General features: G+C 46.1%; 1 protein-coding gene across 1 annotated transcript in view; it reads right to left on the reverse strand.

Moving 5' to 3' along the window:
* LOC116990221 (collagen alpha-1(V) chain-like) overlaps positions 1 to 22503 on the reverse strand; it is a 131893-nt gene that overhangs the window by 96822 nt on the left and 12568 nt on the right. The window contains exons 9-13 of the mRNA XM_033047766.1: positions 17100 to 17153; positions 7085 to 7129; positions 6938 to 6991; positions 4601 to 4645; positions 919 to 972 (exon numbers count right to left, since the gene is read on the reverse strand). Coding sequence (XP_032903657.1) covers positions 919 to 972; positions 4601 to 4645; positions 6938 to 6991; positions 7085 to 7129; positions 17100 to 17153 — 252 coding nt within the window. The remainder of the gene's footprint in view (positions 1 to 918; positions 973 to 4600; positions 4646 to 6937; positions 6992 to 7084; positions 7130 to 17099; positions 17154 to 22503) is intronic.

Here is a 22503-nt window from a genome sequence, read left to right on the forward strand (position 1 = left end):
CCCAACAAGTCCATGCTAACCATCAATCACCCACTAACACTAATCTTATACTAATCCCAAAAGGTTTTGACCTGAAACGTTACCTATTCCTTATCTCTTGTGATGCTGCCTGACCCGCTGAGTTACTCCTACTTTTTGTGTCTGTCTTAGATAAAAATATATAAATAGAGAGAGCCATAGAATCATACAGTCATAGTGATACAGTGTGGAAACAGGCCCTTCGGCCCAACCTGCCCACAATGACCAACATATCCCAGCTACACGTCCCACCTGCCTGCGTTTGGTCCATACCCTCCAAACCTGTCCTATCCATGAACCTGTCCAACTGTTTCTGAAACATTGGGATAATCCCAGCCTCAACTACTTCCTCTGGCAGCTTGTTCCATATACGCACCACACTTTGTGTGAAAAACTTACCCCTCGGATTCCTATTAAATCTTTTCCCCTTCACCTATGTCCTCTCGACTTCGATTCCCCTACTCTGGACAAGAGATTCTGTGCATCTCTCCTGATTTTATACAGCTCTATAAGATCACCCCTCATCCTCCTATCACCGTCCTATATATATATACATATACTCATACATACACATAAAAACACCACTGGAGATCCTTCTTCCCTGTGGCTATCAAACTGTACAACTTCTGTCATGGGGTAGACTGACTTCCCTACCCCCTCCACCTCTCCTCCCCTCCCCCCCTCACCCCCCCCCCCCCTTCCAAAAATGTCATGTTTATCTTGTTGTGTTTCATGACAGTTTGCATTTATCAATAACCCTCTGGGATTAAAACAGTTGTATCGTATAGTATCCTATCACAGCATACCGTATCGCATCATATCTTATTGTATCGCAGTATCGAATCGTATCGAATCCTTGTGTATCGTATCGTATCATATGGTAAAGTATCAGATACTTACAGGTGGTCCGTCAGCTCCTGGGATTCCAGGCAGGCCGGGTTTTCCAGTTGGTCCCTGCAGGAGGGAACACAATGAAGACAGTTCAGACTAATCTGCATCGGTTCGGTAGTAAACTAGAAAGTAAACCCAACTAGCATTTATTTCAAGAGGGGCTTGTGTACAAAAACAGGGATGCGATGCTGAGGCACTGGTCAGGCCGCTTTTGGAATATTGTGAGCATTTTTGGGCACCATATCCGAGGCAGGGTGTGAAGGATGGGCCGAATGGACTCATTCTATTCCCATCATTTGTGAACTTGTGAAACCTGAACTTTGTGGAGTTTCAATATTGTCCTGCGAATTCTAGAGTAACGGGAACATTCCGAAGCACACAGCTTCACAGGGTGGTGAATCTGTGGAATTCATTGCCACAGGCGGCTGTGGAGGCCAAGTCAAGGGGAGATTGCCAGCTTCTTGATTAGTATGCGTGTCAAAGGCTACGGGGAGATACCACGAGAATGGGGTTGAGAAGGAAGGATTGATTAGCCATGATTGAATGGCGGAGAAGACTCGATGAGTCGAATGGCTTAATTAAAGTCATAGAGGATACAGCATTGAAACAGGCCCTATGGGCCCAACTTTATCACACTGACCTACATGTCACATCTATACTAGTCCCACTTGCCAGCGTTTGACCCATATCCCTCTAAATCTGTCCTATCCATGTACCTGTCTAATTGCTTCTTAAATGTTGGGATAGTCTCTGCCTCAACTACTTCCTCCAGCAGCTTGTTCCATACACCCACCACCCTTTGTGTGAAAAAGTTACCCCTCAGATTCCTATAAAACCTTCCCCCCTTCCCCTTAAATCTATGCCCTCTGGTTCTCGACTCCCCTACACTGGGCAAGAGACTGTGCGTCTACCCGATCTATTCCTCTCATGATTTTAATGCACGATTTATAGGTTTTAATTATGCTTGTAAGTTTTATGAACTTATTCCAAATCGGATAGTAGCTAACGTCTCAATTCTCTGTAGCTCAGGTCACACAGCTGACAGGGCAGCATGGTGGCGCAGCAGTAGAGTTGCAGCATTACAGTGGTGGTTCCCAGGTTCCATCCTGACCACGGGTGCTGCTGTACTGAGTTTGTACGTTCTCCCCGTGTCCTGTGTGGGTTTTCACTGAGATCTTCCGTTTCCTCCCACACTCCACAGACGTACAGGTTTGTAGGCTAATAGACTTGGCATAGGTGTAAATTGTCCCTAATGCATGTAGGATGGTGTTGGTGTGCAGGGATCGCTGGTCGGTGCGGACTAGGTGGGCTGAAGGGCCTGTTTCTGCACTGTATCTCTAAACTAAAGAGAGAGTTAGATATAGGTCTAAGGGCTAATGGAATCAAGGGATGTGAGGAGGAAGCAGGAAATGGCTATTGATTTTGGATGATCAGCCATAATCATAATGAAAGGCGGTGTTGGCTCGAAGGGCTAAATGCCCTACACCTTGTATTTGTTATGTTTCTAAACGAGACTAAACGACACATTTCCTATTTTTTAATTGTGCTCCTACATCTTCTGAACTGATGAACATTGCGAATCGGATAGCTAAACGTCTGAATTCCTTGTGGCTGAGTTTGTGCAGCTGATACCTGGGATGTCAGGACTGTCTTATGAAGAAAGACTGGATAGACTTGGTTTATACTCTCTAGAATTTAGGAGATTGAGAGGGGATCTTATAGAAACTTATAAAATTCTTAAGGGGTTGGACAGGCTAGATGCAGGAAGATTGCTCCCGATGTTGGGGAAGTCCAGGACAAGGGGTCACAGCTTAAGGATAAGGGGTAAATCCTTTAAAACCGAGATGAGAATAACTTTTTTCACACAGAGAGTGGTGAATCTCTGGAACTCTCTGCCACAGAGGGTAGTCGAGGCCAGTTCATTGGCTATATTTAAGAGGGAGTTAGATGTGGCCCTTGTGGCTAAGGGGATCAGAGGGTATGGAGAGAAGGCAGGTACAGGATACTGAGTTGGATGATCAGCCATGATCATATTGAATGGCGGTGCAGGCTCGAAGGGCCGAATGGCCTACTCCTGCACCTAATTTCTATGTTTCTATGTTTCTATGATAGCTCGACGTATATTTGTGAATACAGTCAGCAACACCTTCGACCTTGGATCCAACTCTAGAGGCAGTCATGGTCCATGCTCCGCCCACACACACACTCAGCAGATCCATTCCTCCAGGGGACGTTCAGCCGAGGGGCAGTGCCAACGGATGGAGCACAATCTGCCAAGAAACCTCTGCTATCCTCCAATGATCCTGTTGCTCACAAGTGCACCGCTTCTCAGCGGGAACATTCAGTCCTGAGAGGTTGTCTCTCAGGAATCTTGGCGGGCGGACAAAGGTAACAGGCCTCCAAGTTCTCACATTACCAGGCCGGGATGTTGGTCGCCGGGAGCAGGTGGGACTTGGCAACTGGTTAAAGGTGCATCAAGGCCACTTGCTTACAACTCAAGATGCCTCATCAGTCGATGAGCGTGAGGGTAAGACAATGGGCACCCAGTGTGGGGAGACCACCGTGAGGTACGGTGGGCACCTGGTGTGGGGAGACCACCATGAGGTACGGTGGGCACCTGGTGTGGGGAGACCACCATGAATACCAATAGAGGACCCAGTGTGGGTGGATCACCGTGAACCACAATGTGTGAAACGGGAGTGAAGATTGTTAAGGGCTTGGACACACTAGAGGCAGGAAACATGTTCCCGATGTTGGGGGAGTCCAGAACCAGGGGCCACAGTTTAAGAATAAGGAGTAAGCCATTTAGAACGGAGACGAGGAAACATTTTTTCTCACAGGGAGTGGTGTGTCTGTGGAATTATCTGCCTCAGAGGGCGGTGGAGGCAGGTTCTCTGGATGCTTTCAAGAGAGAGCTAGATAGGGCACTTAAAAATAGCGGAGTCAGGGGATATGGGGAGAAGGCAGGAACGGGGTACTGATTGGGGATGATCAGCCATGATCACAGTGAATGACGGTGATGGCTCGAAGGGCCGAATGGCCTCCTCCTGCACCTATTGTCTATTGTGAAGGTTGAGGGGGGGCAATCTAGTTTTAGAATCCTCTGCCCAGGGGATAAGCCTGCGTTTGTTTGTTTGTTTGTTTGTTTGTTTGTTCGGGTTCAGGCATTGTGCACACGGCAGCCAGCCAACAATCGCCTGTCTATTTCTTTTTTTCAAGTTGTCCTGTACCTTGTTGCGTGTAGTGATTGTCGGCAGACCAATTTCCCTCCGGAGATGAATAAAGTTTGATGGTATCATACCGTATCGTATCGTTGCCTCTCCCAGCAGCATAATCAAGGACCAGTCGCACCCTGGCCGTTCCCCCTTCTCCCCTCTCCCATCGGGCGAAAGACACAGAAGCGTGAAAACGCACACCTTAAGGTTCAGTTTCTTCCCAGTTGTTATTAGGCAACTGAACCATCCTACCACAACTAGAGAGCAGTCCTGGACAACTATCTACCTCGTTGGAGACCCTTGGACCCTTGGCTGTACCTTGTACTCATAGGCATTCCCTTATCATGTATCTGTACACTGTAAATGGCTTGAATGTAATCATGTATTGTCTTTCCCCTGACTGGATAGCACGCAACAAAAGCTTTACACTGTACCTTGCCTCCTGACACGTGACAATAAACTAAACCATGACTTACCTTGTGGCCTGGAGGTCCCATGGCTCCCTGAGGTCCAGGTGTTCCCTGTGGGAGAGGGGGGGAGAAGAACAATGGTTGAATAGGAAATTGGAGCCAACCGCTATGGTCATCTCAACAACATCTGGAACCAATTCCTTCCAGGCATTTTCTTTTCTTGGCTTCATTGAAATTCACGCGATCCAGGACAACCTCAGGCAAGTCCAACACAACACAAACAAGAGCCAAAACTGTCCGCTCCCATCAATAGCTCACACTAGGGGAAAGTGTACACACGCTTGCTCTGTGTCACCTGGAGAGAGGTAACATGGTTCATAGACCAGACCTGGCCTAGCAAGGGAGGCAAGGAGGGGGGGAGGGAGGGAGGGAGGGAGGGAGGGAGGAAGGAAGAAAGGAAAGAAGGGAGGGAGGGACAGACAGACAGACAGACAGACAGACAGACAGACAGACAGACAGACAGACAGACAGACAGACAGACAGACAGACAGACAGACAGACAGACAGACAGACAGATAACATACAAAATGCTGGAGTAATTCAGCGGGTCAGGCAGCATCTGTGAAGGAAAGGAATAGTTTCGGGCCGGGACCCTTCATTGGACTGAGAGTCAGGGGAGAGGGAGGCTAGAGGTATGAAAAGGTTGAGGAAGGGTAGCAGTCATCGAGCACATCTGATGGAAGAGAAGGAACAGTTTGGTGATGGACACAAAAAACTGGAGTGACTCAGCGGGACAGTGTTTGGTGACCTTAGTCTGAGCTAAAAAGGGAAGGAAAAGGGTTTATGGGGAGACAAAGGAAAGGAAAATGAATTACTGTCCTGGTCCTCGGCAAAGAGGAACTGTTCATCATGGGGAGAACTAGCATCAGTGTTGTGTTGGAAGGAACTGATGCTGGTTTCTACTGAAGACAGACACAAAATGCTGGTGTAACTCAGTGGATCAGCCAACATCTCCGGACAAAAGGAATAGGTGAGGTTTCGGGTTGAGACCCTTCTTCAGACTGGTGAAGTCCAAAACGTCACCTATTCCTTTTCTCCAGTGATGCTGCATGACCCGCTGAGTTATTCAGCATTTTGTGTCAAGCATCACAGTTTCCAGTTTAGAGATACAGCACGGAAACAGGCCCTTCGGCCCACTGTCTAAGCTGACCATTGATCACCCGTACACTAGTTCTATGTTATCCCACTTTCTGATCCACGCCCTACACACGGGGGGGGGGGGGGGGGGAATGCAAAGAGGCCAATTCACCTACAAACCCCGCACGTCTTTGGAGTGTGGGAGCACCCGGAGAAACCTCACACGGTCACAGGGGAGCACGTGCAAACTCTGCACAGACAGCACCCGAGGCCAGGATCGAACCTGGTTCTCTGCCGCTGTGGGGCAGCAACTCTACCGCTGCGCCACTGTTTATTAAAAGCAGAAGTGAATGGACTGGAGGCAAGGTGTTCATAGTCTACGATTGGCCTGGGATTGAGAGGGGGTGGTGTTCCTCTCTCAGTTAGGAACGGAGTTTGCAGGATATGTTTCTCCCAGGATAGGGAGAGTAAATATTTACCGACCATACCTATTTCATGAGAGCTAAATTATCTTCATTCGCCAGGCCCATCCCTCGTTGGGAAGTATTGGTGTACACTGGCATCAGTCAATCATCCCTGTCCCGCCTGCAATTGGTTCAAAACGCCGCAGCGAGACTTCTGACAGGTACCTGTAAAAGGGACCATATCACCCCGATCCTGGCCTCTCTCCACTGGCTCCCAGTACGGTACAGAATCAACTTCAAGCTCCTCTTATTCGTATACAAAGCCCTTAACGGGCTTGCCCCCACCTATATCAAAAATCTTCACACCCACCATTCTCCCTCCAGGTCCCTCAGGTCGGCCGACTTGGGGCAACTGACTATCCCGCGGTCTAGGTTTAAGCTCAGGGGCGACCGTTATTTTGCGATTGCAGCACCTAGACTGTGGAACACCATCCCTCTCCTCATCAGAACTGCCCCCTCCATCGACTCCTTTAAGTCGAGGCTCAAAACCTATTTCTACTCCCTAGCGTTTTTGAGTCCCTCTGGAAGAGATAGATGGATAGACAAATAGACAGAAAGATAGAGAGATAAATAGATATGGGCTGGTGTGTGTGTAACTGCCATATATGACTAGTCATCTCTCTCTCTGAGATCGGATGGAGGGTGTGGGAGCTGCCCGGTTGTCCAATCCCTTCCCCGGGGATGCTGCCTGTGTCCAGCGTCTCCCCGTGTGGGTAGTGAGGAAGTCACCAACAGGAGGGTGCTGGCTCCAGGTGGCCGGTGTGAGTGATCGCCCTGTGGCTGTGGGTGGGGGGGTGGTTACCTGAGTTCCATGGACACCTTGCTGGCCCGGTGGTCCGGGTTCTCCCTGCGGTCCCTGTGGGGATAAACCGGACAGAGAGTTAGTCTCCGGGTGAACAGGGCAAGCGGACAAAGAGCCGGCTGATATCTAGACTGGGAGAACACGTACCAGGCTGCCTTTGATGCCATGTGGTCCATCCATTCCTCGAATGCCCTGTAACAGGAGAAAAGACTTGTTAGCAAAGGTTCCACATCATACACAGGGGTGGAAATACAACCCACGCACATGAGTGTACAAAATCATGAGAGGAATAGAACGGGTAGATGCACAGAATCTCTTGCCCAGAGTGGAGTAATCGAGGACCAGAGGACATCGGTTCAAGATAAAGTGTGAAAACATTTAATAGGAATCTGAGGGGTAACTTTTCCATGCAAAGGATGGTGGGTGTATGGAACAAGCTGCCGGAGGAGGTAGTTGAGGCTGGGACTATCCCAACGTTTAAGAAACAGTTAGACAGGTACATGGATAGGGCAGGTTTGGAGGGATATGGACCAAGCGCAGGCAAGTGGGACTAGTGTAGATGGGGCATGTTGACCAGTGTGGGCATGTTGGGCGGAAGGGCCTATTTTCACACTGTCTATATTACCAAAAGTCTGTTCTTGACCGGTTTTAGCCAACTGTGCTGTGATTTCCGAGAGAACGCCGCCACCTACGGCCGTCATTTTAGGCCACCTTGCTCAGAGCCCCCCTCCGCCACATGTGTGCCGAGCATTTTTCCCGTCGATGAAGAATGACAGAGATATTAATGTTTTTACAAAATTCCCCATTCTCTCTGCTGCCCTGCTGGCGGCAGGGCGAGGGACTATAAAACCAGGAAGTAGTGTGCCTCAATCAGTGTTTGCAAGCTGGAGGAAGGCAGAGGGTCATGTTTCTCTGAGCTGTGCATAACACTGAACACATGTCTACTCAAATGTAAGTGTCCTTAGTGGTTCTAAAACGCTTGCAGAATGTGTCTATTGGTTCTAAAATGTTTGCAAAAAGTGTCTCTTTTGGTTCTACAATGCTTGCAGAATGTGTCTTTTTTGGTTCTAAAATGTTTTTTAGGTTCTCTGCCCCCTTTCCTCTCCCCCCCTCTCCTCTTCCCCCCTCTCCTCTTCCCCCCCTCTCCTCTCCCCCCTCTCCTCTCCCCCCCTCTCCTCTACCCCCTCTCCTCTTCCCCCCCCTCTCCTCTTCCCCCCCCTCTCCTCTCCCCCCTTTCCTCTCCCCCCTCTCTCCTCTCCCCCCCTCCTCCCTTTCCTCTTCCCCCTTCCTCTCCCCCTTTCCTCCTCCCCCCTCTCCTCTTCCCCCCTCTCCTCTCCCCCCCCCTCCTCTCCCCCCCCTCTCCTCTCCCCCCCTCTCCTCTCCCCCCCTCTCCTCTCCCCCCCTCTTCCCTCTCCTCGCCCCCCCCTCTCCTCTTCCCCCTCCCCCCTCTCTCTCTCCCCTGTTTTTCCTCCCCCCCTCCCCTCCATCCCCTCCCCCACCATTCCTCCCCTAAACCCCCTCCCCTCCACACACCCCTACCCCCTTCCCTCCACCCTCCCTCCCCCTCCCTGCTCCCCACCTCTCCCCCTCCCCTCTCAGCACACCCTCTCTCTCCCCCTCTTTCCCCTCTCTCCCCCCTCTCTCCTCCCCCTCTCTCCTCCCCCTCTCTCCTCCCCCCTCCCCCCCTCCCCCCTCTCCTCTCCCTCTCTCCTCCCCCCTCCCCCCCTCCCCCCTCTCCTCTCCCCCCTCTCCTCTTCCCCCCTCTCCTCTCCCCCCCCTCTCCTCTCCCCCCCTCCCCCTCCCCTAAATCCCCTCCCCTCCACACCCCCTACCTTCTTCCCTCCACCCTCCCCCCTACCTCCCCCTCCATGCTCCCCACCTCACCCCCCTCTCAGCACCCCCTCTCTCTCACCCTCTCTCTCTCCTCCCCTCCTTTCCCCCCTCACCCCCCTCTCCTTCTTGCCCCTCTCTGTGTCTCTGCCTCTCTCTCTGTCTCTGCCCCTTCTCTCTCTGCCCTCACTCTCTATCCCCGCCCCCCCCCCCCCCGCCCCCCTCTCAAGGTGTGACTGCAAGTTGGGGGCTATGCGTCAGTAGATAGGGTGTTTATGGGGTAAAAGGAGCAAATTAATAATATTAATATAATATCAAGGGGGGTAATTAGCGTGAGTGCGGGGGGGGGGGGGATAGTTAGTGTGTGTGACGCTGCATGCCGCCTCCCACCCCCATAACCGCACGTTGGGGGAACAGACCCAACGGGTCTGCACTTGGTCTAGTATTATACTATGACTCTGTGACTCTATGACTCTTGTCAGTAGAGTTGCTGTCTCACTGTGCCAGAAACCAGGGTTCGATCCTGACTCCGGGTCACTGCAATGAGCCCAGCCCCCAAGATGGCAGCCAAGCCAGCGACTATCTGTGTGTTAGACACAGGAGCAGATCTACCATCGCGCATTAGTTTTGTTTTTGTGTAGGAAGGAACGGCAGATGCTGGTTTAAACCGAAGATAGATATAAAAAGCGGAAGTAACTCAGCGGGACAGGCAGCATCTCTGAAGAGAAGGAATGGGTGACGTTTCGGGTCCAGACCCTTCTTTAGTTTTTGTTTAATTTAGAGATACAGCGCGGAAACAGGCCCTTCATCCAACCGGGTTCACGCTGACCAGCGATCCCCGCACACTAACACACACTAACGACAATTTAAACCAATGTTTTATACCAAGCCAATTAACCTACAATCCTGAACGTCTTTGGATTATGGGAGGAAACCGAAGATCTCGGAGAAACCCCACGCAGGTCACGGGGAGAACGTATAAACTCCGTACAGACAGCGCCCGTAGTCAGGATTGAACTTTGGTCACTGGCGCTGTGAGGCAGCAACTCTACCGCTGCTCCATTGTGCCGCCCTTACACCTGCATCGTGTATGTATAATAATATAATATATAAGGGAGGCACGATATGCAGGTAGAGCTACTGCCTTACAGCGCCAGAGACCCGGGTTCGATCCTGACCACAGGTGCTGTCTAAACGGTCTCCCCGTGACCTGCGTGGGTTTTCTCCGAGATCTTCGGTTTCCTCCCACACTCCAAAGACGTACAGGTTTGCAGGTTAATTGGCTTGGTATAAATGTAAAAAATGTCCCTAGTGTGTGCGGGGATCGCTGGTCAGCGTGGACCCGGTGGGCCGAAGGGTCTATATCGGCGCTGTATCTCTAAACTAAACTAAACTAATCACAAACAACAGAGGTCCCAGCACAGATCCCTGCGGGACTTCTCTGGGCACAGACCTCCAATCAGAATAATCCACTTCCACCATCTCTGTCTTCTGTCAACAAGTCAGCTCTGAGTCCATACGACCAAGTCACCATGAATCAGGTGCAGCTTACTCTTCTGGATCAGCCTAGCATAGAGGACTTTATCCAATGCCTTACTGATATCGTCATAAGTGATAAGAGCAGAATTAGGCCATTCGGCCCATTTAGTCCACTCCGCTATTCAATCATGGCTGATCTATCTCTCCCTCCTTACCCCATTATGCTGCCTTCTCCCCATGACCCCTGAAGCCCGTACTAATCAAGAATCAATCTATCTCTGCCATATACATATCCATTGACTTGGCCTCCACAGCCTTCGGTGGCAAAGAATTCCACAGATTCACCACACTCTGACTAAATAAATTACTCCTTATCTTTTTAAAGTAATGTCCTTTAATTCTGAGGCTGTGGCCTCTGGTACTAGACTCTCCCACTAGTGGAAACATCTTCTCCACATCCACTCTATCCTGGCCTTTCACAACAAATATATAAATGCAAACAATAACCACTGCCCTATCCATATTGAAGCTGCACCTCGCGAGGCAAACACAAAGTAATCGCTCACACTCCTGAGTTGAGACTAGTAGCGATGCTGAGTCAAAGACTGGGCCACTCAGTGTAGCATCTGACCCACCCTTGCAACCACAGTACCGATATAATCACAATGTATGCCTCTTCTAACCTTGTTTCACAATTTATATCATAGTCACAGTGTCACAGAGACATAGAGACATGGAGTTATAGTGTCAGAGAGACATAATCATAGTCATAGTGTCATAGTGTCATAGTGTCATAGTGTCATAGTCATAGTGTCATAGTGTCATAGTGTCATAATGTCATAGTGTCATAGTGTCATAGTGTCATAGTGTCATAGTCATAGTGTCATAGTGTCATAGTGTCATAGTGTCATAGGGTCATAGTGTCATAGTCATAGTGTCATAGTGTCATAGTGTCATAGTGTCATAGTGTCATAATGTCATAATGTCATAGTGTCATAGTGTCATAGTGTCATAGTGTCATAGGGTCATAGTGTCATAGTGACATAGTGTCATAGTCATAGTGTCATAGTGTCATAGTGTCATAATGTCATAGTGTCATAGTGTCATAGTGTCATAGTGTCATAGTGTCATAATGTCATAGTGTCATAGTGTCATAGTGTCATAGTGTCATAGGGTCATAGTGTCATAGTGTCATAGTGTCATAGTCATAGTGTCATAGTGTCATAGTGTCATAATGTCATAGTGTCATAGTGTCATAGTGTCATAGTGTCATAGTCATAGTGTCATAGTGTCATAGTGTCATAGTGTCATAGTGTCATAGTGTCATAGTGTCATAGTCATAGTGTCATAGTGTCATAGTGTCATAGTGTCATAATGTCATAGTCATAGTCATAGTGTCATAGTGTCATAGTCATAATGTCATAGTGTCATAGTGTCATAGTGTCATAATGTCATAGTGTCATAGTGTCATAATGTCATAGTGTCATAGTGTCATAGTGTCATAGTGTCATAGTCATAGTGTCATAGTGTCATAGTGTCATAGTGTCATAGTCATAGTGTCATAGTGTCATAGTGTCATAGTCATAGTGTCATAGTGTCATAGTCATAGTGTCATAGTCATAGTGTCATAGTCATAGTGTCATAGTGTCATAGTGTCATATATTCATAGTCATAGTGTCAGTGTCATAGTGTCATAGTGTCATAGTCATAGTGTAATAGTCATAGTGGCATAGTCATAGTGTCATAATGTCATAGTGTCATAATGTCATAGTGTCATAGTCATAGTGTCATAGTCATAATGTCATAGTGTCATAGTCGTAGTCATAATGTCATAATGTCATAGTGTCATAGTGTCATAATGTCATAGTGTCATAGTGTCATAGTCATAGTGTCATAGTCATAGTGTCATAGTGTCATAGTCATAGTGTCATAGTGTCATATTCATAGTGTCATAGTGTCATAGTGTCATAGTGTCATAGTCATAGTGTCATAGTCATAGTGTCATAGTGTCATAGTCATAGTGTCATAGTGTCATATTCATAGTGTCATAGTGTCATAGTGTCATAGTGTCATAGTCATAGTGTCATAGTGTCATAGTCATAGTGTCATAGTGTCATAGTCATAGTGTCATAGTCATAGTCATAGTGTCATATAACCATATAACCATATAACAATTACAGCACGGAAACAGGCCATCTCGACCCTTCTAGTCCGTGCCGAACACGTATTCTCCCCTAGTCCCATATACCTGCGCTCAATCCATATCACTCCATTCATTTCCCGTCCATATAACTATCCAATTTATTTTTAAATGATAAAAACCAACCTGCCTCCACCACCTTCACTGGAAGCTCATTCCACACAGCCACCACTCTCTGAGTAAAGAAGTTCCCCCTCATGTTACCCCTAAACTTCTGTCCCTTAATTCTCAAGTCATGTCCCCTTGTTTGAATCTTCCCTACTCTCAGTGGGAAAAGCTTATCCACGTCAACTCTGTCTATCCCTCTCATCATTTTAAAGACCTCTATCAAGTCCCCCCTTAACATTCTGCGCTCCAAAGAATAAAGCCCTAACTTGTTCAACCTTTCTCTGTAACTTAGTTGCTGAAACCCAGGCAACATTCTAGTAAATCTCCTCTGTACTCTCTCTATTTTGTTGACATCCTTCCTATAATTAGGCGACCAAAATTGTACACCATACTCCAGAATTGGCCTCACCAATGCCTTGTACAATTTTAACATTACATCCCAACTTCTATACTCAATGCTCTGATTTATAAAGGCCAGCACACCAAAAGCTTTCTTTACCACCCTATCTACATGAGATTCCACTTTCAGGGAACTGTGCACAGATATTCCCAGATCCCTCTGTTCACCTGCATTTTTCAATTCCCTACCATTTACCATGTACGTCCTATTTTGATTTGTCCTGCCAAGATGTAGCACCTCACACTTATCAGCATTAAACTCCATCTGCCATCTTTCAGCCCATTCTTCCAACTGGCCTAAATCTCTCTGTAGACTTTGAAAATCTACTTCATTATCCACAACCCCACCTATCTTAGTATCATCTGCATACTTACTAATCCAATTTACCACACCATCATCCAGATCATTGATGTACATGCCAAACAACAGTGGACCCAACACAGATCCCTGTGGCACCCCACTAGTCACTGGCCTCCAACCTGACAAACAACCATCCACCATTACTCTCTGGCATCTCCCATTCAGCCACTGTTGAATCCATCTTGCTACTCCACCATTAATACCCAACAATTGAACCTTCTTAACCAACCTTCCTTGAGGAACCTTGTCAAAGGCCTTACTGAAGTCCATATATACAACATCCACTGCTTTACCCTCATCAATTTCCCGAGTAACCTCTTCAAAAAATTCAAGACGATTAGTCAAACATGACCTTCCAGGCACAAATCCATGTTGACTGTTCCTAATCAGACCCTGTTTATCCAGATGCTTATATATATTATCTCTAAGTATCCTTTCCATTAATTTGCCCACCACTGACGTAAAACTAACAGGTCTATAATTTCTAGGTTTACTCTTAGACTCCTTTTTAAACAATGGAACAACATGCGTAGTACGCCAATCCTCCGGCACTATTCCCATTTCTAATGACATTTGAAATATTTCTGTCATAGCCCCTGCTATTTCTACACTAACTTCCCTCAATGTCCTAGGGAATATCCTGTCCGGACCTGGAGACTTATCCACTTTTATATTTCTCTAAAGTGTCAGTACTTCCTCTTCTTTGAATCTCATAGTTTCCATAGCTACTCTACTCGTTTCCCTTACCTCACATAATTCAATATCCTTCTCCTTGGTGAATACCAAAGAAAATAAATTGTTCAATATCTCCCCCATCTCTTTTGGCTCTGCAGATGGCTGTCCACTCTGACTCTCTAATGGACCAATTTTATCCCTTGTTATCCTTTTGCTATTAATATAGCTGTAGAAACCCTTTGGATTTACTTTCACCTTACTTGCCAAAGCAACCTCATATCTTCTAGTGTCATAGTGTCATAGTCATAGTGTCATAGTCATAGTGTCATAGTCATAGTGTCATAGTGTCATAGTCATAGAGTCATAGAGTCATAACGCCATAGTCATAGTGTCATAGTCATAGTCTAGATCTAGATGTAGTACGCTGAAAAGCTCTAGGTAGAGCATCACTCAGCACTGGACAATTTTATACTGGACAATTTTTACATTTTTCAAGCCAATTAATCAAGCTAATTAACATACAAACCTGTCGCGGGGAGAATGTACAAACTCCATACATACAGCACTTGAAATAGAGTCATAGATTCACAGAGTCATAGTCACAGAGTCATAGTCACAGAGTCATAGTCACAGAGTCATGGTCTCAGAGTCATAGTCACAGAGTCATAGTCACAGTCATGGAGCCATAGTCAGAGTGATGTAGCATGGGAAACAGGCCCTTCGGACAACACTGACACAGGCCAACATGTCCCATCTATACTACTCCTACCTGTCTGCGTTTGGTCCACATCCTGCCAAACCTGTCCAATCCATGTACCTATCAAACTGTTGCTTACATGTTGGGATAGTCCCAGCCTCAATTACCTCCTCTGGCAGCTCATTCCATGCACCCACCACCCTTTGTGTGAAAAAGTTACCCCTCAATTTCCTATCAGGAGTAAGGGAAGCAAGAACCAGAGGGCATAGGTTTCGGGTGAAGGGGGGAAGATTTAATAGGAATCTGAGAGGTAACCTTTTCACACAAAGAGTGGTGGGTGTATAGAACGAGCATGCCAGAGGAAGTAGTTGTGGCTGGGACTATTGCAATGTTCAAGAAACATTTGGACATGTACATGGATAGGACAGGTTTAGAGGGATACGGGCCAAATGCAGGCAGGTCGGTCTAGTGTAGATGGGACATGTTGGTCAGTGAGGGCAAGTTGGGTGGAAGGGCCTGTTCCCATGCTGGAGGACACGATGACTATGATAGTGGCGTTTAAGAGGCTTTAGGATAGGCACAAGGATAAGCAAAGAATTGATCAGCAACAAAATAGCTTTTCACTCGGTACACGTGACAATAAATAAACTAAACTAACTCAAACTAAACTTGGTGCAAGCAAAGCAGATTAGTTTATTTCAAAACATATACCCACGAGTATCAAATTCTGTTGCCAGATATATTAGACGAAGGTATGAATAGAAATTCAGAGTCAAATAATCTAATATCATACTTGTACAATATCCTTCTAAATATAGAAATCCCATCGTCAAACGCAATTAGAAGAGAATGGGAAGAGGAACTAGGCCTAAAAATCTCCAGACAGATGGGAAAAATATCTCCTATTTATACATAATTGTTCGATTAACGCTAGGCACATTTTAATTCAATTCAAAATACTTCACAGACTCTACTACTCAAAAACTAAACTGAATAAGATGTTTTCAAATGTATCTCCTATTTGCGACAAATGTCTATCTCAAGAAGCAACTATAACACACTCCTTTGCCTCTTGTATAGAACTCCATACATTTTGGAAATGAATCTGAAATTTTCTCAAAATTATTATAAACAAAACTGGACCCCATACAGAATTGATTATTTTTGGAATAGCAGGAGCCTGCTCTGAGCTATCAATATTTCAAAGGCGTTTCCTTAACTATGGCCTGATAACGGTGAAAAAACTTATACTTAAATTTTGGAAAAATGCAACTCTTAAAATGTGGATCACAAACATGTCTGAGACGCTACAACTTGAAGATATGAGACTTGTCTTAGCAGGAAAATCAGAACAATTTTCAAAGATATGGTCTCCTTTCATTGATACATTACAAGTATAGTATGGTGCAACACAACTCTGGAATTAAACCGATTCATGGTGGGTGTGGTGAGAAATGAATATCAACACTTTTTGGTCTTTTTTTAAATTATTTTTCGTTTTTGTCTTTTTACTTTTTTTAAGATTTTACTTTACACACTCACTCTCTCTTTCACTTTCTCTCTTTCTTGCTCTTTCTCTCTTTATCTATTTCATTTTTGTCAAAATTAAAATGGAAGCTGTACAATAAATGTATTATGTCATATGCTGTGGTTTATACTTTTGTACACTGCTTCTAATAAAAATATAAATGTTTAAAAAGGCAATAAATAAACTAAACTAACTAAACTAAACTGGGTGCAAGCAAAGCAGATTAGTTTAGATTCATTTTAGGTAGGAACATTGTGGGCCGAAGGGCCTGTTCCTGTGCTGTACCGATCTATGAATGGACTTCAATCAGGCTAGCCATACCTCACAAATACATCTGATATTGTGTGACAGTTTCTTATGTTCATATGTTCTAAGAGCAGAATGAGGCCATTCAGCCCACCAAGTCTACTCCGCCATTCAATCATGGCTGATCTATTTTTTCCTCTCAACCCCATTCTCCTGCCTTCCCCCCATAATCCCTGACACCCGTTGCTAATCAAGAATCTGTCTATTGCTTGGCCAGTCGTCTGTGGCAACAGATTCACCACCCTCTGGCGAAATAAATTCCTCCTTATTTCCACCCTAAAGGAACATCCTTTTACTCTGAGGCCATGGCCTCTGGTCCTAGATTCTCCCACTAGTGGAAACATCCTCTCCAAATCTGCTCTATCCATTCCTTCTCAGAGATCTTCAAAGGTTATGGGAAGAAGGCAGGAGAATGGTGTTAGGAGGGAGAGATAGATCAGCCATGATTGAATGGCAGAGTTGACTTGATGGGCCAAATGGCCTAATTCTGCTCCTATCACATGACCTGATGATCTATCCAGATCTTCTCAGTGCCAGGGTTATATGCTGGTTGCATTAAATGTGTTTCGAGTTACTCACCGGAGGTCCTTGCAGCCCAGGAGGTCCCTTGGGTCCGAGTAGTCCTCTTGGGCCCTTGGAGAGAACAACAGCAAAGAGGTCAAGGTTTGGAATCAATTATAGTGCACCACACAAAGTAAACGATAAAACAATGAATGCAGTGAATTGTGGACGCAGCCCAGACCATCACACAAACCAACCTCCCTCCCATCGACTCCATCTACACCTCACGCTGCCTCGGCAAGGCCAGCAGCATAATCAAGGATGAGTCGCACCCTGGCCACTCCCTCTTCTCCCCTCTCCCATCGGGCAAAAGGTACAGAAGTGTGAAAACGCACACCTCCAGATTCAGGGACAGTTTCTTCCCAGCTGTTATCAGGCAACTGAACCATCCTACCACAACTAGAGAGCAGTGTTGAACTACTATCTACCTCATTGATGACCCTCGGACTATCCTTGATCGGAGTTTACCTTGCACTAAACGTTAGTCCCTTATCATGTATCAACAATGTGGATGGCTCGATTATAATCATATATTGTCTTTTTGCTGGCAACAGATTTTTTTACTGTACCTCAGTACACGTGACAAGAAACGCAACTGATAACCATATAACCATATAACCATATAACAATTACAGCACGGAAACAGGCCATCTCGACCCTTCTAGTCCGTGCCGAACACGTATTCTCCCCTAGTCCCATATACCTGCGCTCAGACCATAACCCTCCATTCCTTTCCCGTCCATATAACTATCCAATTTATTTTTAAATTATAAAAACGAACCTGCCTCCACCACCTTCACTGGAAGCTCATTCCACACAGCTACCACTCTCTGAGTAAAGAAGTTCCCCCTCATGTTACCCCTAAACTTCTGTCCCTTAATTCTCAAGTCATGTCCCCTTGTTTGAAACTTCCCTACTCTCAGTGGGAAAAGCTTATCCACGTCAACTCTGTCTATCCCTCTCATCATTTTAAAGACCTCTATCAAGTCCCCCCTTAACCTTCTGCGCTCCAAAGAATAAAGCCCTAACTTGTTCAACCTTTCTCTGTAACTTAGTTGCTGAAACCCAGGCAACATTCTAGTAAATCTCCTCTGTACTCTCTCTATTTTGTTGACATCCTTCCTATAATTAGGCGACCAAAATTGTACCCCATACGCCAGAATTGGCCTCACCAATGCCTTGTACAATTTTAACATTACATCCCAACTTCTATACTCAATGCTCTGATTTATAAAGGCCAGCACACCAAAAGCTTTCTTTACCACCCTATCTACATGAGATTCCACTTTCAGGGAACTGTGCACAGTTATTCCCAGATCCCTCTGTTCACCTGCATTCTTCAATTCCCTACCATTTACCATGTACGTCCTATTTTGATTTGTCCTGCCAAGATGTAGCACCTCACACTTATCAGCATTAAACTCCATCTGCCATCTTTCAGCCCACTCTTCCAACTGGCATAAATCTCTCTGTAGACTTTGAAAATCTACTTCATTATCCACAAAACCACCTATCTTAGTATCATCTGCATACTTACTAATCCAATTTACCACACCATCATCCAGATCATTGATGTACATGACAAACAACAGTGGACCCAACACAGATCCCTGTGGCACCCCACTAGTCACTGGCCTCCAACCTGTCAAACAACCATCCACCATTACTCTCTGGCATCTCCCATTCAGCCACTGTTGAATCCATCTTGCTACTCCACCATTAATACCCAACCATTGAACCTTCTTAACCAACCTTCCACGAGGAACCTTGTCAAAGGCCTTACTGAAGTCCATATATACAACATCCACTGCTTTACCCTCATCAATTTCCCGAGTAACCTCTTCAAAAAATTCAAGAAGATTAGTCAAACATGACCTTCCAGGCACAAATCCATGTTGACTGTTCCTAATCAGACCCTGTTTATCCAGATGCTTATATATATTATCTCTAAGTATCCTTTCCATTAATTTGCCCACCACTGACGTCAAACTAACAGGTCTATAATTGCTAGGTTTACTCTTAGACCCCTTTTTAAACAATGGAACAACATGCGCAGTACGCCAATCCTCCGGCACTATTCCCGTTTCTAATGACATTTGAAATATTTCTGTCATAGCCCCTGATGTATCGTGTTGAGTTCCTGGTATCGTTAAACGTTTAGTTTAGTTCAGATATATGGCACAGAAACAGGCCTTTCGGCCCATCAAGTCCACGCCGGCCATTGATCATCCGTTCACACAAGTTCTATGTATTCAGGGAACGGAGCCATCGTACCAACAACTAGACAGCAGTCATAAACTACCATCTACCTCATTGGACACCCTCAAAGTATCTGTATCTTTACATAACATAATATGTGTGTTATGATTGTGTTTATAGTTTGTTTGGTTGTTTGGTTGTTTGTCTTTTTGCACAAAGTCCGCGAGCATTGCCACTTTCATTTCACTGCACATCTCGTATGTGTATGTGACAAATAAACTTGACTTGACTTGACTTGATCGGAATATACTTGCACTAAACTTTATTCATGTTATTCCATTTATCATGTATCTGTGCATTGTAAACGGCTCGACGGTAATCATGTATTGTCTTTCTGCTGACTGCTTTAGCACGCAACAAAAGCTTTTCACTGTACCTTGGTACACGCGACCATAAACTAAACTCAACTAACTTTCTCATCCACTCCCAACACACGAGATGCAATTTACAGAAGCTTGTCGGCATGGGGTAGATTTAAAAGATATTGAGTCACGGCTGATCTATCTCTCCCTCTCAACCCCATTCTCCTGCCTTCTCCCCATAACCCCTGAAACCCGTACTAATCAAGAATCTATCAATCTCTACCTTAAAAATACCCACTCTTTGGCCTTGACAGCCGTCTGTGGCAATGAATTCAACAGATTCACCACCCTCTGGCTAAAGAAATTCTTCCTCATCTCCATTCTAAAGGCATGTTCTTTTATTTTGAGGCTTTGCCCTCTGGTCCTAGACTCTCCCACTAGTGGAAACATCCTCTCCACATCCAAAGAGGATGTCTGAAGAAGGGTTTCGGCCCGAAACGTCGCCTATTTCCTTCGCTCCATAGATGCTGCTGCACCCGCTGAGTTTCCCCAGCAATTTTGTGTACCCTCTCCACATCCAGTCTATCCAAGCCTTTCAATATTCGGTACGTTTCAATGAGGGGTCCCTTCATCCTTCTAAACTCCAGCGAGTATAGGCCGAGTGCCGTCAAACGCGCATCAAATGTTAACCCACTCGTTCCTGGGATCATTCTTGTAAATCTCCTCTGGACCCTGTCCTTCCTCAGATATGGGGCCCAGAATTGGTCACAATACTCCAAATGCAACCTGACCAGCACCTTACAGACCCTCAACATTACTCACAATGACATTCTTCCTCGTCTCCTTTATACGATATTGAAGACAAGCACATGATGAAGTGCATGTGGGGGGTGAGGGTGGTGATCAGAGAGGGGGAAGCCTCGGACTACAATGGGAATCCAACGAGGAAGAAGGATGAGATGGCTCATGTGTGGATGCGTCAAGTCAAGTCAAGTCACATTTATTTCTATAGCACATTTAAAAAACAACTCTCGTTGGCCAAAGTGCTTTACATTTGTTATAAGAATAGTGTAAACAAACAAACTACATACATTTATACATATAACCCTCGCTCAGTGGACGTCAGGAAAGGCTTGGGAGTTTAGATAAGATGTTTAAGTCTTGACTTAAAGGAGTCGATGGAGGGGGCAGTTCTAATGGGAAGGGGGATGTTGTTCCACAGTCTAGGAGCTGCAACGGCAAAGGCACGGTCGCCCCTGAGCTTATGCCTAGACCCTGGGATGTTCAGTAACCCCAAGTCGGCCGATCTGAGGGACCTGGAGGTGGAGTGGTGGGTGAGAAAACTTTTTATGTAGGTGGGGGCAAGCCCATTGAGGGCTTTGTAGACATGGAGGAGGGTCTTGAAATGTATTCGGAACCGCACAGGGAGCCAGTGGAGAGAGGCCAGGATCGGGGTGATGTGGTCCCTTTTTCGGGTGCCCGTCAGGACTCTTGCTGCGGCGTTTTGGACCAGTTGCAGGCGGGACAGGGAAGATTGGCTGATGCCAATGTAAAGGGAGTTGCAGTAATCTAGGTGGGAGGAGATAAATGTGTGGATGATCTTTTCCAGGTCATCAAAGTGGAGGAATTGTTTTATTTTAGCTATCGTCCGAAGCTGGAAGAAGCTAGCTTTTACCACGGCATTGACTTGTCTGTCAAATTTCAGGGATGGGTAACACATTGAGGGCAGCATGCAGGTCATTCTCCTACAGTAGTATTGCTACGAAAACCTCAAGATTTAGGTTAGAAATATAGAAACATAGAAAACAGGTGTAGGAGAAGGTCATTCAGCCCTTCGAGCCAGTATGTTCAAAGCTGATCTCTATAATCAGTTCTTGCTTTCTCCCCATATCCCTTGATTCCATTAGCCCTAAGAGCTAAATCCAACTCTCTTGAAAACATCCAGTGAATTGGCCTCCACTGCCTTCTGTGGCAGAGAATTCCACAGATTCACAATGCTCTGGGTGAAAAGGCTTTTCCTCATCTCAGTCCTAAATGGCCTACCCCTGGTTCTGGACTCCCCCAACACAGGGAACATTTCTCTTGCATCTTGCCTGTCCAATCCCTTAAGAATATTATATGTTTCTACAAGATCTCCTCTCATCCTTCTAATTTGCAGTGAATAATAGCCCAGTCAACCCATTCTTGCATCATATGTCAGTCCTGCCATCCCGGGAATTGACTAGAAGTCCCGGGAGTGAAAAGTTGAGTTTAGTTCAGAGGTACATTCAGCCATTCAGCCCACCGAGTCCATGCCGACCAGCGATCCCCGGACATTAACACTACCCTACACACACTAGGGACAATTTACAATTATACCAAAGCCAATTAACCTATAAACCTAACCGGAGCTGCCAGAGAAAACCCATGCAGGTCACCAGGAGAACGTACAAACTCAGTACAGATGGCCCCCCAGGTCAGGATTAAACCTGGGTCTTTGGCGCTGTCAGGCAGCAGTTTTACCGCTGCACCTCTACCCAATGTCAAGAATCGAATGGGTGGCACGGTGGCGCAGCGGTAGAGTTGCTGCCTTACAGCGCCAGAGATCCGGTTTCGATCCATTCTGTACCGATTTGTGTATTATCCCCTGGGTTTTCACTGGATGCTCCGGTTTCCTCCCACACACCAAAGACGTGCAGGTTTGTAGGTTAATTGGCTTGGTATAAATGTAAATTGTCCCTAGTGTGTGTAGGATAGTGTTAGTGTGCGGGGATCGCTGGTCGGAGTGGACTCGGTGGGCCGAAGGGCCTGTTTCAGCTGTATCTGTAAATTAAACTAAACTAAACTGAAAACAATTGTGTGAATGGGTGAAAGGGAGTTTC

Source organism: Amblyraja radiata, chromosome 30, assembly GCF_010909765.2.
Source record: "Amblyraja radiata isolate CabotCenter1 chromosome 30, sAmbRad1.1.pri, whole genome shotgun sequence".
NCBI lineage: Eukaryota > Metazoa > Chordata > Chondrichthyes > Rajiformes > Rajidae > Amblyraja > Amblyraja radiata.